This window comes from Mustelus asterias, unplaced genomic scaffold, assembly GCF_964213995.1.
Source record: "Mustelus asterias unplaced genomic scaffold, sMusAst1.hap1.1 HAP1_SCAFFOLD_259, whole genome shotgun sequence".
Taxonomy (NCBI): Eukaryota; Metazoa; Chordata; class Chondrichthyes; order Carcharhiniformes; family Triakidae; genus Mustelus; species Mustelus asterias.
In genome coordinates, this window is record NW_027590225.1 from 70,877 (window position 1) to 88,173 (window position 17,297).

Here is a 17,297-nt window from a genome sequence, read left to right on the forward strand (position 1 = left end):
TAGGCTAGTGAAAAAGGTTGGATCCCATGGGATAAAGGGGGAGGTGGCTAGATGGGTGGAGAACTGGCTTGGTCATAGAAGACAGAGGGTGGTAGTGGAAGGGTCTTTTTCCGGCTGGAGGCCTGTGACTAGTGGTGTACCGCAGGGCTCTGTATTGGGACCTCTGCTGTTTGTGATTTATATAAATGATCTGGAAGAAGGAGTAACTGGGGTGATCAGTAAGTTTGCGGACGACACAAAACTGGCAGGACTTGCAGATAGTGAGGAACATTGTCAGAGGCTACAGAAGGATATAGATAGGCTGGAAATTTGGGCAAGGAAATGGCAGATGGAGTTCAATCCTGATAAATGCGAAGTGATGCATTTTGGTGGGAATAATGTAGGGAGGAGCTACACGATAAATGGAAGAACCATAAAGGGTGTAGAGACGCAGAGGGACCTGGGTGTGCAAGTCCACAGATCTTTGAAGGTGACGTCACAGGTGGAGAAGGTGGTGAAGAAGGCATATGGCATGCTTGCCTTTATAGGACGGGGCATAGAGTATAAAAGTTGGGGTCTGATGTTGCAGATGTATAGAACGTTGGTTCGGCCGCATTTGGAATACTGCGTCCAGTTCTGGTCGCCACACTACCAGAAGGACGTGGAGGCTTTGGAGAGAGTACAGAGGAGGTTTACCAGGATGTTGCCTGGTATGGAGGGGCTTGGTTATGAGGAGAGATTGGGGAAACTGGGGTTGTTCTCCTTGGAAAGACGGAGGATGAGGGGAGACTTAATAGAGGTGTATAAAATTATGAAAGGCATAGATAGGGTGAACGGTGGGAAGCTTTTCCCCGGGTCGGTGGTGACGTTCACGAGGGGTCATAGGTTCAAGGTGAAGGGGGGGAGGTTTAACACAGATATCAGAAGGACATATTTCACACAGAGGGTCGTGGGGGCCTGGAATGTGTTGCCGGGCAAGGTGGTGGAGGCGGACACACTGGGAACGTTTAAGACTTATCTAGACAGCTATATGAACGGAGTGGGAATGGAGGGATACAAAAGAGTGGTCTAGTTTGGACCAGGGAGCGGCGCGGGCTAATTGTTCCTGGTTTCTCGTTTCAAGGCTTCATTCTACGATCATCTTGCTGGTGCCAGTACAGAGTGAGACTGCGGATAGTTGGGAACCTGTCTCGGGGGCAGGGGATTCATATGGTGTTCGTGGAAGTGGAAATGACTAGGGTTGGGAAGCATTTTCCGATCGGGGCCATTGTGATCTCCTGGACTCGTTTCGATCGCCTCAGGGGGTCGGAGAGGAATTTCCCAGATTTTTTTTTTCCCCATATTGGCCCTGGGGTTTTTCACTCTGGGTTTTCGCCTCTCCCTGGAGATCACATGGTCTGGAATGGGGGGGTGGGGGTAAGTTAATAGGTTGTAATGAACAAAGCATCGTAGCTGTGAGGGACAGCTCGGTGGATAGGATATTGGTATGTAGATAGGCTGGAAAATTGGGTGGGGATCCTGGATTCAGGATTCAATCCTGGACCGGGGAGCGGCGCGGGCTTGGAGGGCCGAAGGGCCTGTTCCTGTGCTGTATTGTTCTTTGTTCTTTGTTCTTTGTTCAGTGTTCAAAAACAGGGGGTTTTGTTGTGCAGTGGGTAGTGCCCCTATTCTTCAGCAAGAGCTCTGGGTTAAAGTCACACATGCACAAGTCAGTGAAGGTGTGTGCATCGTGTGGTCAAACAGATTAATTGTAAGCCTGAAAATTCTTCCAAAACAACTGACGACTGGTGATAAGAGCACGAGTTTCCTGGACAGCCATGCTGCCAAAGACAATGGCAAACCACGGTAGTAATTTGCAAAACAAAATCATGGACCAATCCAATGGAAGCCCGTCGTTGTCAATGTCCTCTTAGGCCATGGAAGAAGACGAATACTCAAAAAACCTTTGGGATTGAAAGTTGTTAATTCCCCAGACCAGATGAGCTACATCCCAGAGTGTTGGAGTTGGCTATAGCGATAGTGAATGCATCGGTAATTATCTTTCCAAATTCTATTGATTCTGGACAGGTTCCTGAAGACTTGAAAGTAGCAAATGTATCCCCACTATTTAAGGAAGGAGAGAGAGAAAATAGAAAACTACAGACCAGATAGTTTGATGTCACGATAAGGAAAATGTGAGAATTTATTATCAAGGAGATGATAACTGCTGGAGATGACTGGAAACGCTATAGTTCGAGTACTTTAGATGGGTCAGTTTTTGTCCAATGTGTGCAGGAGGGTTTCCTGACACAGTATGTAGATAGGTCAACAAGAGGCGAGGCCACATTGGATTTGGTACCGGGTAATGAATCAGGCCAGGTGTTAGATTTGAAGGTAGGTGAGCACTTTGGTGATAGTGACCACAATTCAGTTACGTTTACTTTAGCGATGGAAAGGGATAGGTATATACCGCAGGGCAAGAGTTATAGCTGGGGGAAAGGAAATTATGATGCGATTAGGCGAGATTTAGGATGCATAGGGTGGGGAAACTGCAGGGGATGGGCACAATTGAAATGTGGAGCTTGTTCAAGGAACAACTACTGCGTGTCCTTGATAAGTATGTACCTGTCAGGCAGGGAGGAAGTGGACGAGTGAGGGAACCATGGTTTACTAAAGAAGTTGAATCTCTTGTGAAGAGGAAGAAGGAGACTTCTGTAAAGATGAGATGTGAAGGCTCAGTTAGGGCGCTTGAGAGTTACAAGTCAGCCAGGAAGGACCTGAAGAGAGAGTTAAGAAGAGCCGGGAGGGGACATGAGAAGTCTTTGGCAGGTAGGATCAAAGAAAACCCTAAAGCTTTCTATAGGTATGTCAGGAATAAAAGAATGACTAGGGTAAGATTAGGGCCAGTCAAGGACAGTAGTGGGAAGTTGTGCGTGGAGTTCGAAGAGAATATTTTTCAAAAGCATTCACACAGGACAAAGACAATGTTGTTGAGGAGAATACTGAGATACAGGCTACTAGACGAGACGGGATTGAGGTTCATAAGGAGGAGGTGTTAGCAATTCTGGAAAGTGTGAAAATAGATAAGTCCCCTGGGCTGGATGGGATTTATCCTAGGATTCTCTGGGAAGCTAGGGAGGAAATTGCAGAGCCTTTGGCTTTGATCTTTATGTCGTCATTGTCTACAGGAATAGTGCCAGAAGACTGGAGGATAGCAAATGTTGTCCCCTTGTTCAAGGGGAGTAGAGACAACCCTGGTAATTATAGACCAGTGAGCCTTACTTCTGTTGTGGGCAAAGTTTTGGAAAGGATTATAAGAGATAGGATTTATAATCATCTAGAAAGGAACAATTTGATTAGGGATAGTCAATACAGTTTTGTGAAAGGTAGGTCGTGCCTCACAAACCTTATTGAGTTCTTTGAGAAGGTGACCAAAGAGGTGGATAAGGGTAAAGCAGTTGATGTGGTGTATATGGATTTCAGTAAAGTGTTTGAATCATAGAAACCCTACAGTGCAGAAAGAGGCCATTTGGCCCATCGAGTCTGCACCAACCACAATCCCACCCAGGCCCTACCCCCATATTCCTACATATTTACCCACTAATCCCTCTAACCTACACATCTCAGGACTCTAAGGGGCAATTTTTAGCATGGCCAATCAACCTAACCCGCACATCTTTGGACTGTGGGAAGAGACCGGAGCACCTGGAGGAAACCCACGCAGACACAAGGAGAATGTGCAAACTCCACATAGACAGTGACCCAAGCCGGGAATCGAACCCAGGTCCCTGGAGCTGTGAAGGAGCAGTGCTAACCACTGTGCTACCGTGCCACTTGATAAGGTTCCCCACAGTAGGCTACTGCAGAAAATACGGAGGCATGGGATTGAGGGCGATTTAGCGGTTTGGATCAGAAATTGGCTAGCTGTAAGAGGACAGAGGGTGGTGGTTGATGGGAAATGTTCATCCTGGAGTTCAGTTACTAGTGGTGTACCGCAAGGATGTTTTGGGGCCACTGCTGTTTGTCATTTTTATAAATGACCTGGATGAGGGCGTAGAAGAATGGGTTAGTAAATTTGCGGATGACACTAAAGTCGGTGGAGTTGTGGACAGTGCGGAAGGATGTTGCAGGTTACAGAGGGACATAGATAAGCTGCAGAGCTGGGCTGAGAGGTGGCAAATGGAGTTTAATGCGGAAAAGTGTGAGGTGATTCACTTTGGAAGGAGTAACAGGAATACAGAATACTGGGCTAATGGTAAGATACTTGGTAGTGTGGATGAGCAGAGAGATCTCGGTGTCCATGTGCATAGATCCCTGAAAGTTGGCACCCAGGTTGATAGGGTTGTTAAGAAGGCGTACGGTGTGTTAGCTTTTATTGGTAGAGGGATTGAGTTTCGGAGCCATGAGGTCATGCTGCAGTTGTACAAAACTCTGGTGCGGCCGCACTTGGGAGTATTGCGTACAGTTCTGGTCGCCACATTACAGGAAGGATGTGGAAGCGTTGGAAAGGGTGCAGAGGAGATTTACCAGGATGTTGCCTGGTATGGTGGGAAGGTCTTATGAGGAAAGGCTGAGGGACTTGAGGCTGCTTTCGTTAGAGAGAAGAAGGTTAAGAGGTGACTTGATAGAGGCATACAAGATGATCAGAGGATTAGATAGGGTGGATAGTGAGAGCCTTTTTCCTCGGATGGTGATGGCTAGCACGAGGGGACATAGCTTTAAATTCAGGGGTGATAGATATAGGACAGATGTTAGAGGTAGGTTCTTTACTCAGAGAGTGGTAAGGGTGTGGAATGCCCTGCCTGCAACAGTAGGTTAGAGGGGCTTTAGATTGGTTTCACAGGTCGGCGCAACATCGAGGGCCGAAGGGCCTGTACTGCGCTGTAATGTTCTATGTTCTAACTGGACACTTTGAAAATAGGAATATGATTGGGCAGAGTCAACATGGATTTATGAAAGTGAAATCATGGTTGACAAACCTGTTGGAGCTTTTCCCGAGGATGTTACTTGCAGCATAGATAAGGGAGAATCAGCGGAAGTGGTGGATTTGTGATAAGGTCCTGCACAGGTTAGTAAACAAAATAAGAGCACTTGGGATTAGGGGGAACGTACTGGCATGGATTCAGAGCTGGTAGCTGACAGAAAATAGAGAGTAGAAATAAATGGGTTGTTCTCAGGATGGCCGGCTGTGGCTAGTGGAGTACCTGCCACAAGGATCAGTGCTGGGGCTCCAGCTGTTCACAATCTATATCAATGATTTAATGTGGGGACCAAGTGTCATATTTCCAAATCTGCTGATGACACAAAACTAGGTGGGAATGTGAGTTGTGAGGAGGTTGCAAGGAGGTTTCAAGAGGATTTGGACAGGTCAAGTGAGTGAGCACAAACATGGCAGATGGAATATAATGTGAGTAAGTGTGAAGTTATCCACTTTCACAGAAAAAACAGAAAGGCAGAATATCTCTTAACCGGTGAGAGGTTGGGAAGTGCTGATGTCCAAAGAGATCTAGGTGCCCTTGGCGGTGACATCACAGGTGGAGAAGGTAGTGAATAAGGCATATGGCATGCTTGCCTTTATAGGACGGGGCATAGAGTATAAAAGTTGGGGTCTGATGTTGCAGTTGTACAGAACGTTGGTTCGGCCGCATTTGGAATACTGCGGCCAGTTCTGGTCACCACACCACCAGAAGGACGTGGAGGCTTTAGAGAGAGTGCAGAGGAGGTTTACCAGGATGTTGCCTGGTATGGAAGGGCTTAGTTATGAGGAGAGATTGGGTAAACCGGGGTTGTTCTCACTGGAAAGACGGAGGATGAGGGGTGACCTAATAGAGGTGTATAAAATTATGAAAGGCATAGATAGGGTGAACGGTGGGAAGCTTTTTCCCTGGTCGGTGGTGACGTTCACGAGGGGTCATAGGTTCAAGGTGAGGGGGGGGGGCAGGTTTAACACGGATATCAGAAGGACGTATTTTACGCAGAGGGTGGTGGGGGCCTGGAATGCGCTGCCGGGCAAGGTGGTGGAGGCGGACACACTGGGAACGTTTAAGACTTATCTAGATAGCCATATGAACGGAGTGGGAATGGAGGGATACAAAAGAATGGTCTAGTTTGGACCAGGGAGCGGCGTGGGCTTGGAGGGCCGAAGGGCCTGTTCCTGTGCTGTATTGTTCTTTGTTCACGAGTCACTGAAAGCTAGCAGGCAGGTGAGGATAATAATTAGGAAGGCAAATGGAATGTTGGCCTTCATTACAAGGGGATTTGAGTACAAGAGTAAAGATGTTTTGATGCAACTGTATAGAGCCTTGGTGAGACTGCACCTTAAGTATTGTGTCTCTTTATTAAAGGAAAATATAGTTGTCACAGAGCAAATGAAATGGAGACTCACCAAGCTAATTCCTGGGATGGCAGGATTGTCTTATGAAGAGAAATTGAGGAAACTGGGCCTGTATTCTCCAGAGTTTCAAAGAACGAGAAGTGATCTCACTGAAACTTCCATCATTCTTACAGGGTGTGACAGGGTAGATGGAGATAGGATATTTCCTCTGGCTGGTGAATCTAGAACCGGGGGACACAGTCTCAGAATAAGGGGCGGGCCATTTAAAACTGAAGCACAGAGCAATTTTTTAACTGAGAGGGTGGTGAATCTTTGGAATTCTCCACCAAGAGGGTGAGCATGTTCAAACTGAGATCGACAGAAAACGGTGCAGAGGTAGATGATCAAAAATTACCTGTTTAAATGGCGGAGCAAGTTTGCCAAGCCAAGTGACTTACTTCTGCTCTTATTTCTATGTTCCTGGGGAGTGAGTAGCGAGTATCGCATTGACCCACGAAAAGGAATGGAGAGTATCACACTGGCCCTGGGCAGGGAGTGGGGAGAATTTTTTTTATTTATTTGTGGAACTTGGGTGTCGCTGGCTGGCCAGCATTTATTGCCCATCCCTAGTTGCCCTTATTCAGGGGGCAATTGAGAATCAACCACATTGCTGTGGCGCTGGAGTCACATGAAGGCCAGACCAGATAAGGATGGCAGATTTCCTTCCCTTAAGGACATTAATAAACCAGATGGGTTTTTCTGACAAACGGCAATGGTTTGTTTCATGGTTATCAGTAGATTCTTAATTCCAGATTTTTTTAAATGGCATTCAAATTCCACCATCTGGCATGGCGGGATTCGAGTATGGGTACCCGGAACATTAGTTGAGTTTCTGGATTAATAGTCTGGTAATAATACCACTTGGCTATCACCTCTCCTAGGGCAGGGAATGGGGAGAATCACACTGACCCAGGGAAATGCAATGTTCCCTCAGTACCACAATGGGGTAACAGTAACTATAATATTATTAAACAGCTGAAGACACAACAGCTGAAGTTACATGTCAAGGGAGCAGCATCGTTGAAATTAAAGCAATCAAGACATCAGACCTGTCAACTAAATGGGCAAAAGAGTAGCAGATGTATTAGATGCAAAGTCTAACTTTGGGTTATCCAGCCATTGGGCCATTGTAAGCCACTTCTTCAGAGTCCAGCTATGATCAGTCTATCCAACCAATTTAATCTCCTGAGAAGAGGTTGCATTAAATTTAATGTGGCAATCTGACAGTCTGTCTCACACGGTTAATCTTTGGCCAGTTTTCTCTCCTTGTTGTGACAATTCCTAGAACCCAATGGCTCACAGAAACCTTTTTGCTATAATTTAAAAATTGCTATAAGATAGTAACTCTGATCAGAACAGAAAACAGGGCCTATAAACCAGAGCCAAAACATTTGATGTTCCAAAAAAAATCCCCAACCTTCTTGAGAAATAATTCACTAGAAATGAAGACAGTGTCAGAATATGTACCATGAGGCAGCTTTTGAGAGGAGGAAGGTGGTAAAACAGGAGGGCGAGGATATAGTGACCGGAGCATTTGATAAAGTGTTGAAGTCATTAATGTATGACTGAGAGATCAGGGAGGTAGAGTGTTAGGGTCCATTAGGGTTTAAAACTATGATTAATAATCCTATAACTGTTCCACTGAGGCACGGAGAAGGATGATGGGAGTATGAGAATGTGTGTGGATCAGAAACATGGAACAGCATTCCGAACGTGCTGTAATTTATGGAAAGTGGAAGCAAGGAGACAAGCAAAAATAGCATTACAGAAGCGAAGCATTGAGGTGGTAAAGGTATATGTGTAAATAGAAGCTTAATAAACTGCAGCCCTGAAATTTCATGCTGTTCTGAGGTGCACAATCAGGCCAACTAAATGGTACTTTTCTGCAGATTGAGGCAGAACCCAATTCTGCTGCTTAAAATCAGTGTGGCCAAGTTCCTGATCACATGCTCCCCCTTGGTCCACCACCAAGCCCCATTGAAGTTAGGGACATTGGAACAGGAATTGACCATTCAGTCCGACATGCCTGCTCTGCCACTGCACTAGATCATGGCTGATCATTTAAATATATTGGTATGAGCGCAGCAGAAATGGAGCAGCTGGTTTCTGGAAGCAACATTTCCAATGTATTAAAGATGAAAACAGAACAAAGTTCTGAAAGGTCACTGGCTGCAAGGATCAGCTGAGCCTAGTGGAAGTGAAGAACCTGTGACCCTAAGGAGGAGCAGGAACTTAGTCAATGGGTTTCTGGAGTTGGAGGATTTGTGGAGAACAGTACTTTGTTTTGCTTTATTCTCTACACACAGCACTGGACATTTTTTAACCGCCTGAGCGTCTGAGACCTCAAGGATACTTTTGTCCCCCAGTATGATACCAAGAACCAGGTTTGAGAATTCCTCTGTTTTCCATTGTCATGGTAGAATAGGAGAGGATGAAGGAAAGAAGACTGAGGCAGCTTCTTAGCAATATATTACCCTCCCCTTAAATAATTTACAGGCTACATAGTTTATGCTAACTTTAATGAGGAGCACTGTAAGAGGAGAGTGCCTTTCAACAAGCAGGCAGAAGAAGGCAGTTACAGTTTGAAGATCTACGGCCAAGATCACTGGTCCACACAACTCTGCCTGTAGCTTTGAAAGTGATGACTACACTTTAAGTTGTCTCAGTCATTTCAGGCAAACACAGCGGATCAATGTAACGTTGCCCGGTTTGACATCAATGTGGCTTTACAAGCTCCCCTGGTCAACAGCAACTGTCCTTGTCACCGACATCCCTTACCACTTAGTTTCATGAGCAGAAACATGAATGCCAGGGTTATGTGTAACAGTATGCAAAATATTCTCCATGGGAGATGTGCATGAAGTTGCCATGGTGCATACATTTTGAGGAATTCTTGCTCATTAATAAGGTCAATGATGACTTTGAGGGACAAAATCCAGCCCTTGCTCCCATGGTTAATGACCTCATTAAGAAGTGTGAGAACAGGTGAGGATCAATAATCTTACCAGAACCGTCACTGAGAGGACCATCCAGGTCTTAAGCAGCAGGGCTCTTCAGTTCACTCCAGATCATGTGCTCCATATAGTTAATACTTGCTGTGGCCTGCACAAGATAGCAATCTAAAAAAAGAGGCCTGGACATGGATAGGTACATGTCTGGGGAGCTAGGCCTAGCTGTTCTGGAGGCAGAGCAATATGAAGGAGAGCATCAGGCTGAAGTTTGCTGCAAGGACTCCTCAGTGACAGCACGAAACTGAGCACTGAAGTCTTCTCGTCTTAGGCCAGCACCTTTGCCACAACTCTAAGAATTTGTTCTCCTTTCCTTCAGACAAATGATAAATCCTTCACTCTGCTCTCGATCCTAGATCATCACAACATACTTTGCTGGCTCTACATGACCATTCAAATCTTACTTATTTGACCAAATATCTGAGCACAAAGTAAGTCCACTTTCTCCTTTTTCACAATCATCCAAAAGTAAACACTTCAGCCTACTTTTTTTTCACACAGTGTTTTCCTGGAGTACCTAAACGGGCTTTTCTGTCTCCTATTCTACTGTTTCTCCTTGGTGCAACGTGAGTATCACAAGAAGTGATTGGCTGCTCCTGTGCTACAAAAGGCTGATGGGACTGAGGTGGCCCTCCTCCGAGGGCAGCCTGTTCCGGGCAGGGAGTCGCCGCTGGTTGCATCTCTTGAGCTTCTGAGTGGACAGTTTGGTATCGCCTCCTAAAGTCGGCTGTCCTGCTACTGTGAGATGATAGGTCAGAGGCCTGCCATGTGTGGCTGTCCTGAGAACCAGCTGCTCCGGGCAGGTTACTTTCAGGCGTCGCCATCGCACTAGGCCCTTGATTTCCATTCCCATTGACCAGAGGGATAGTTGGTCTAATTACAGCTATCAAATCCTGAAAACCTTGAGACACAGCAGTTTGTATCCCAGCCCCCAGAGTCTGAAAACCAACACGTAGGGTATTGTCTATTCTTTCCCCTATTACTGCCAAGGCAGCACTTTGCACTTCTGTGGGGGTGGGGGCATGGACTGGCTCCTGGGCATTTCTAAGGTGGGGGTGAGCTGCAGATTCCAATGAAGCTGCCACATGCTCCATTGATGTCTGCAATGAAGTGAAAGCTTCCTTGATGCTGTTGCAAATGAGGGCTGTGGACTCCAAAGTCACAGCCGTCAGATGTTGCACGTCTTCAAAGACTGACCGCAGAGCCTGCACGTATGTATGATGCTCACTGAACATCCTTCTCTTTGGGCGAGTACCCATGAAATCAGACTCCCAGGGCTCTGAGGTCAGAGGCATCCTTCTCCTTGGCCTCCTCTGGGGAAGTGGTATATCATCACTCATTCCCCACTCCTCTGGTTCTCTCATGCCTTGGGAATCACCTAGTGCCACTTCCTCGCTAACGCCATCTAACTGTGCTCGGGTGACTATATCTGAACCCGAGCGCGGGAGCGAGAAAGCCAGAGATCCAGGTGGTGAGACCGAGGGGATCGGAACAGAGGAACATGGAGCTGGATCAAGCTGCAAAGACTCACGATCTGGCTTGTTCTCATCATCCTCTTCCTCATCATCATAATCAATGAGGAAGCATAGCTTCTCCTCCTCCTCATCATCATCATCATCGTCATCGTCATCCTCAGGCCCCCATTGCTGTGATGGTTCTGTAGGAAAAGAGAACAAGTTAAGAATCTGTGAACATAATGCTCAACGGACTGAAGAGTCAGCTCGTGGGAAGTGGTTGGCGTACTGGGATACACTGTCCAGATGTATGGGCACTAACCTGCAGTCTGTACTGTTACACCGATTTCTCCATCTGCCACCACGGCAAGACCACACTGCCTACCCAGCAGCTCCACAGCCTGCTCCTCATATGGAGTGAGCTCTTTAATGTTGGGAATGCTTCCTCTGCACTCCTGCCTCTCACGGGCATTGTGCATAAGTTTCTCCTGTAAAAAGAATAGATTATGAGGTTTCAGTCAGCATTTGAGACGTTCTCACAGATGGCATCAAACAGCCAGAGTTCTAGATCTGGTCATTAAAGTTCAGGAGATGTTTAAGGTTTTGCATGTAAGAAACTACAGTCAGGAACTGGGCAAGACTTATTGTGAGATCCCAAGTCAGTGCTCCCTTCTCCCCTTTACCACAGTGTAATGTGCAAGAGCAGCTATGTAGTTATTAAGTTAGAGAGGGTGAACAACATGATGGTGACAAATGTCCAGTATGTTGCAAAAGCAAAATACTGTGAATACTGGAAATCTGAAATAAATCAACAAAAATAAAAAGTGCTCAAATACTCAGTTCACCGGAGACAGAAACATGATAATGTTTCAGACTGATGACCTTTCAACAATACGAGAGAAGAGTTAATATCAGGTTTTAAGAGAGGGTCTGTGAAAGCATGGAAAACAGAAAAGGTTCGGCACAGACAGGGAGGGCCAAAGGGCCTGTTTCTGAGCTGTAATTTTCTTCTATCCAAGGTTAAATGACTTGTTGGAGCAAATCTGAAGGGAGTAGTAATGGAAGCAAAAGATGTGTCTAGAGGAGGTGTGAATGGCAGAATGATGAACAGCTGCTGACCAAAAACAAAAACAAGAGAAAATTGAAAGCAAAACCAAATGCTGTAAAGAGAAAGAACAAACAGAAGGCAAAGGTTGTGGTTTGAATTGGACACTGAAAATTGAGTTCAACAATTTTGTTCTTTTCCCCCAGCCTCTCTCTTTTCACTTCTTAGCATTTTTAACTTTTCCCAGTTCTGATGAAAAGGCTTTGACTTGAAAAGTTAACTTTTTCTCCCTGCACAAATGCCACCTGACCTGAGTATTTGCAGCACTTTTTGTCCAGTTACCTTGCCTGCCCTTGTCAGGTCATTAAACTTTTTTCGGCACTGGTCTGCAGTCCTGGAGGTGAGAGAGGTGGCATTCAGGGCCATTGCCACCTCCCTCCACATGGCACGTGAAATAGGTTTCTGAGGTTTCCTGCCATGTACACCAAGCAATCTGTCCCTTCTTGGTTGCATCTCATTCAGAAGAGTTTGCAAATCGTTGTCGGTGAAATTTTGAGCTCTTCTTCTCTGTCTCTTTGAACTGCAATGTTCTCTTGTTTGGCTGTTGATCCCAGATCCTCCAGTAGAAGACAAGCTTTAAAGAGTGGCACAAAAATGATGCATGAGCTAATGATGACAGCTACCTGATAGTTAATCCACTTGCTGCAATCCCGGCCCACTGATGAAGCTTTCAGCCTTTTAGAAGGCTGTACTGCTCACAAGGTGCAGAGCAATACTGTCATCATACACAGGATTCATACCATAGAAACAGCAAACAGCATGCGGGATTAGCACTGAGCAATCTTGGGTACAAACCAGAGTAAACATCCAGCAAACACTAACTATATACATCAGCAATTAAATACATAGATATCTAACTAGCTAGTCAGTCAGTCATTGGATGTGAATGTAGAGAGAGGGGATGATTCTCTGGCATCTCTGGTCCAGCACACTGGACTGTCTGGATGGAGTAAAAATGGGTCACAGTACAGTACTGTAAACAGCTCCACTCTCCCATATTCATTGCATTATGCAGACCCGGAAAATCTCCAAAAATGGTTCATAAAGCAAATTATAAATACAGCCCCCAAAACTTACACCAACCAGAAAAGCCCCCTACATAAGAAGAATGGCACAGACGATATGTTATCATCAAAGGTGTCAATTATAAAAGGGTATTAAGCACCACAAGCTAGTCTGGCAGCTCAATGAGTACTCACCCATTTAAAAGCTCAACTGGTTTCAGGCAGTTTGTTAGCTGATCAAAGTTGCCCGGATTCTCCATCGGCCTTTCTATGTAAGAAAATACACCAAGTTACACATGTCCTAGTCTGTGCTTTCCAGCAGCCAGAAAGTGAAGATTTCAGACAGCTTCAGGAGTTATTTCATTGTGCTGGTCTTAGTGCCTGCCATGTGGAGCAGAAAAATCACATCAGTATGATCCCATGAAGGATACCGCATGGCTATATTTCTTATAATGTTTTTTATCCAAACATCCGCTTGTCGTATGAGGAACGGTTGAGGACTCTGGGTCTGTACTCGTTGGAGTTTAGAAGGATGAGGGGGGATCTTATTGAAACTTACAGGATACTCAAGGCCTGGATACAGTGGATGTGGAGAGGATGTTTCCACCAGTAGGAAAAACTAGAACCAGAGGGCACAACGTCAGGCCAAAGGGACGATCCTTTAAAATAGAGATGAGGAGGAATTTCTTCAGCTAGAGTGGTGAATCTGTGGAATTCTTTGCCGCAGAAGGCTGTGCAGGCCAGGATATTGAGTGTTTTTAAGATCAAGATAGATAGGTTCTTGATTAATAAGGGGATCAGGGGTTATGGGGAAAAGGCAGGAGAATGGGGATGAGAAAAATATCATCCATGATTGAACGGCGGAGCAGACTCGATGGGCCGAGTGGCCTAATTCTGCTCCCATGTCTTATGGTCTTATAATTCTAAGTAATACCCAGGGTAACGAGCTACCTGAGTTTAAAAGAAAAACCGGGTGAATTGGGGTGGGGGGTTAGGAAGGAAAGCAAGTTACAGATGTTTGTATGGGAAATGAAAATAATTTGAACTTATAAAGAACTTTTGAAGTAAGGGTATATGGGAAGTACTCGGGATATAAACAACATGATGTAGCAATCCAAAAAGTGAATCAGGAGCAGGTGGGAAAAGGTGGGGCCTGGATGGGTTGGCGCACAGTGTGAAAGAGAGGGGGGGGTCATGTAAGCCCTTGATACAGCGTTATCTATAAACTGGAGCCAGGTCGTTTGATAATGAGGGGAACACAGGGAGAGGAAGAGGCCTTCAGGCTCCAAGCTTGTTTCACCATTTTATTAGATTGTGGCTGATCTGTACCTTCAGTCCACCTGGCCATCTTGGTTCTGTAACCCTTGATAATAGCTGAGTCCACAGTGCAGATCCCACATTCTGCTATTTGGTACAGACATCATCATCAATAGTTGTTTTGTAGTATAAAGCTTTAGCACCTCGCTTTATCCAGGAAAGATAAGGCATCTCAAATATTTGACCAACAGGTGAAACTAGCCATTTCATGCTGCTACTATACAGTCATAGAAACTAGAAGCAGGAGGAGGCCATTCGGCCCTTCCAGCCTGCTCTGCCATTCATTTTGATCATGGCTGATCATCAAATTCAATATCCTGATCCTGCCTTCCCCCATATTCCTTGATCTCTTTAGTTCCAAGAGCTACATCAGACGTTTTGGCCTCAACTACTTTCTATGGTAGTGAATTCCACGATTCACCACCCTCTGGGTGAAGAAATTTCTCCTTACCTCAGTTCTAAAGGTTTACCCCGTATCCTCAAACTGTGACCCCGAGTTCTGGACTCCTCCATCGGGGACATTCTTTCTGAACCTACCCTTTCTAACCATGTTAGAATTTTATAAGTTTCTATGAGATCCCCTCTCACTCTTCTAAACTCCAGTGAATATAATCCTAACCGACTCATATGACAGACCTACCGTCCCAGGAATTAGCCCGGTAAACCTTCACTATACTCCCTCTACAGCAAGGACAACCTTCCTCAGATAAGGACACCCAAACCGCACATAATACTCCAGGTGTGGCCTCACAAGTCGCAACAACAGGGAAGTTTCCCACCAATAGAACGCTGCGGCAAGACAAAAAGATGCCCTGCCTATCACACTAAAGAGCATTGTGGTGTAAAGAATTCAGTGTCGCAATGATAACAAGTATAGGCTGTACATCCTAATGATTGGTGGATTGTATCAAATAGCATCTCCACATCAAATAGTATGCCCATTTGGCTGTTCACCACATACAAATTACTGACCATAGCTAACCAGCCCATTATCAGAACATATCCCGGAATTTTACCGCTTCGCCCCCCCCCCCCGAGGTTCGCAAGATCCCAGCCGAGGCCAATGGAGAAGCCGGAAATTCCGGCCATAGTGTCTAACATTCAATGTGATTTCATGCTTGCTAGAAGCTACATATATTCATACACAGGGCTTTCCTTTGCAAAAACAAATAAAAAACGTCCGGGCATTGCATTGAAACAAAAGCACAGGACAGATCTGGTCCCTGGTTTATTGATCATGATGTGGAGATGCTGGCGTTGGACTGGGGTAAACACAGTAAGAAGTCTCACAACACCAGGTTAAAGTCCAACAGGACGTGGGATGAGAGCACGGACAAAGAACCCCCAGCTTTTGTTGCGACACTATGGACTTCTTGCAGAAACTCAGCACCGACCTCCTCAGAAGACAAACACGGGACACGACGGACAGAGTACCCTTCGTCGTCCAGTACTTTCCCGGAGCGGAGAACCTACGACATCTTCTCCGGAGCCTTCAACATGTCATTGATGAAGACGAACATCTCGCCAAGGGCATCCCCACACCCCACTTCTTGCCTTCAAACAACCGCACAACCTCAAACAGACCATTGTCCGCAGCAAACTACCCAGCCTTCAGGAGAACAGTGACCATGACACCACACAACCCTGCCACAGCAACCTCTGCAAGACGTGCCAGATCATCGACACGGATGCCATCATCTCACATGAGAACATCATCCACCAGGTACACGGTACATTCTCTTGCAACTCGGCCAACGTTGTCTACCTGATACGCTGCAGGAAAGGATGTCCCGAGGCATGGTACATTGGGCAGACCATGCAGACGCTACGACAACGGATGAATGAACAGCGCTCGACAATCACCAGGCAAGTGTGTTCTCTTCCTGTTGGGGAACACTTCAGCGGTCACGGGCATTCGGCCTCTGATCTTCGGGTAAGCGTTCTCCAAGGCGGCCTTCACGACACACGACAACGCAGAGTCGCTGAGCAGAGACTGATAGCCAAGTTCCGCACACATGAGGACGGCCTCAACCGGGATCTTGGGTTCATGTCACACTATCTGTAACCCCCACGACTTGCCTGGGCTTGCAAAATCTCATCAACTGTCCTGTCTGGAGACAATACACATCTCTTTAACCTGTGCTTAATATTCTCTCCACTCACATTGTCTATACCTTTATGACTTGATTACCTGTAAAGACTCGCATTCCAACCATTATTTTGTAAATTGAGTTTGTGTCTTTATATGCCCTATTTGTGAACAGAACTCCCACTTACCTGACGAAGGAGCAGAGCTCCGAAAGCTTGTGTGGCTTTTGCTACCAAATAAACCTGTTGGACTTTAACCTGGTGTTGTGAGACTTCTTATTGATTATGGTCATGATACAACCAAAGTTGAGTTGCCTTTATTGAATTTAAACAAAGAAGACAGAGGGTAGCAGTGGAAGGGTGCGTTTCTGAATAGAGGGCTGTGACAAGTGGCGTTCCTCAGAGATCAGTGCTGGGACCTTTGCTATTCGTAATATATATAAATGATTTGGAGGAAAATGTAACTGGATTGATTAGTAAGTTTGTGGATGACACAAAGGTTGTTGGATTTGCGGATAGCGATGGATCAGAGGATACAGCAGGATATAGATCAGTTGGAGACTTGGGTGGAGAGATGGCAGATGGAGTTTAATTTGGACAAATGTGAGGGAATGCATTTTGGAAGGTCTAATACAGATAGGAAATATACAGTAAATTGCAGAACCCTTATGAATATTGATAGGCAAAGAGATCTGGGTGTACAGGTCACTGAAAGTGGCAATCCAGGTGGAGAAGGTAGTCAAGAAGGCATATGGCATTTTGCCTTCATTGGCTGGGAGTTTAAAAATTGGAAAGTCATGTTGCAGCTTTATAGAACCTTAGTTAGGCCGCACTTGGAATATAGCGTTCAATTCTGGTCGCCACACTACCAGAAGGATGTGGAGGCTTTGGAGAGGGTACAGAAAAGATTTACCAGGATGTTGCCTGGTATGGAGGGCATTAGCTATGAGGAGAGGTTGGAGAAACTTGGTTGGTTCTCACTGGAACAAC

General features: G+C 45.7%; 1 protein-coding gene across 1 annotated transcript in view; it reads right to left on the reverse strand.

Annotated features, from left to right (window-relative positions):
• Window positions 1–1,038: 1,038 nt before the first annotated feature.
• Window positions 1,039–17,297, reverse strand: part of LOC144485979 (uncharacterized) — a 49,614-nt gene continuing 33,355 nt past the window's right edge. Inside the window, exons 3-6 of the mRNA XM_078204073.1 lie at window positions 13,098–13,170; window positions 12,181–12,472; window positions 11,116–11,281; window positions 1,039–10,996 (exon numbers count right to left, since the gene is read on the reverse strand). Of these exons, the coding sequence (XP_078060199.1) occupies window positions 9,822–10,996; window positions 11,116–11,281; window positions 12,181–12,472; window positions 13,098–13,162 (1,698 nt within the window). The 5' untranslated portion in view covers window positions 13,163–13,170 and the 3' untranslated portion in view covers window positions 1,039–9,821. The remainder of the gene's footprint in view (window positions 10,997–11,115; window positions 11,282–12,180; window positions 12,473–13,097; window positions 13,171–17,297) is intronic.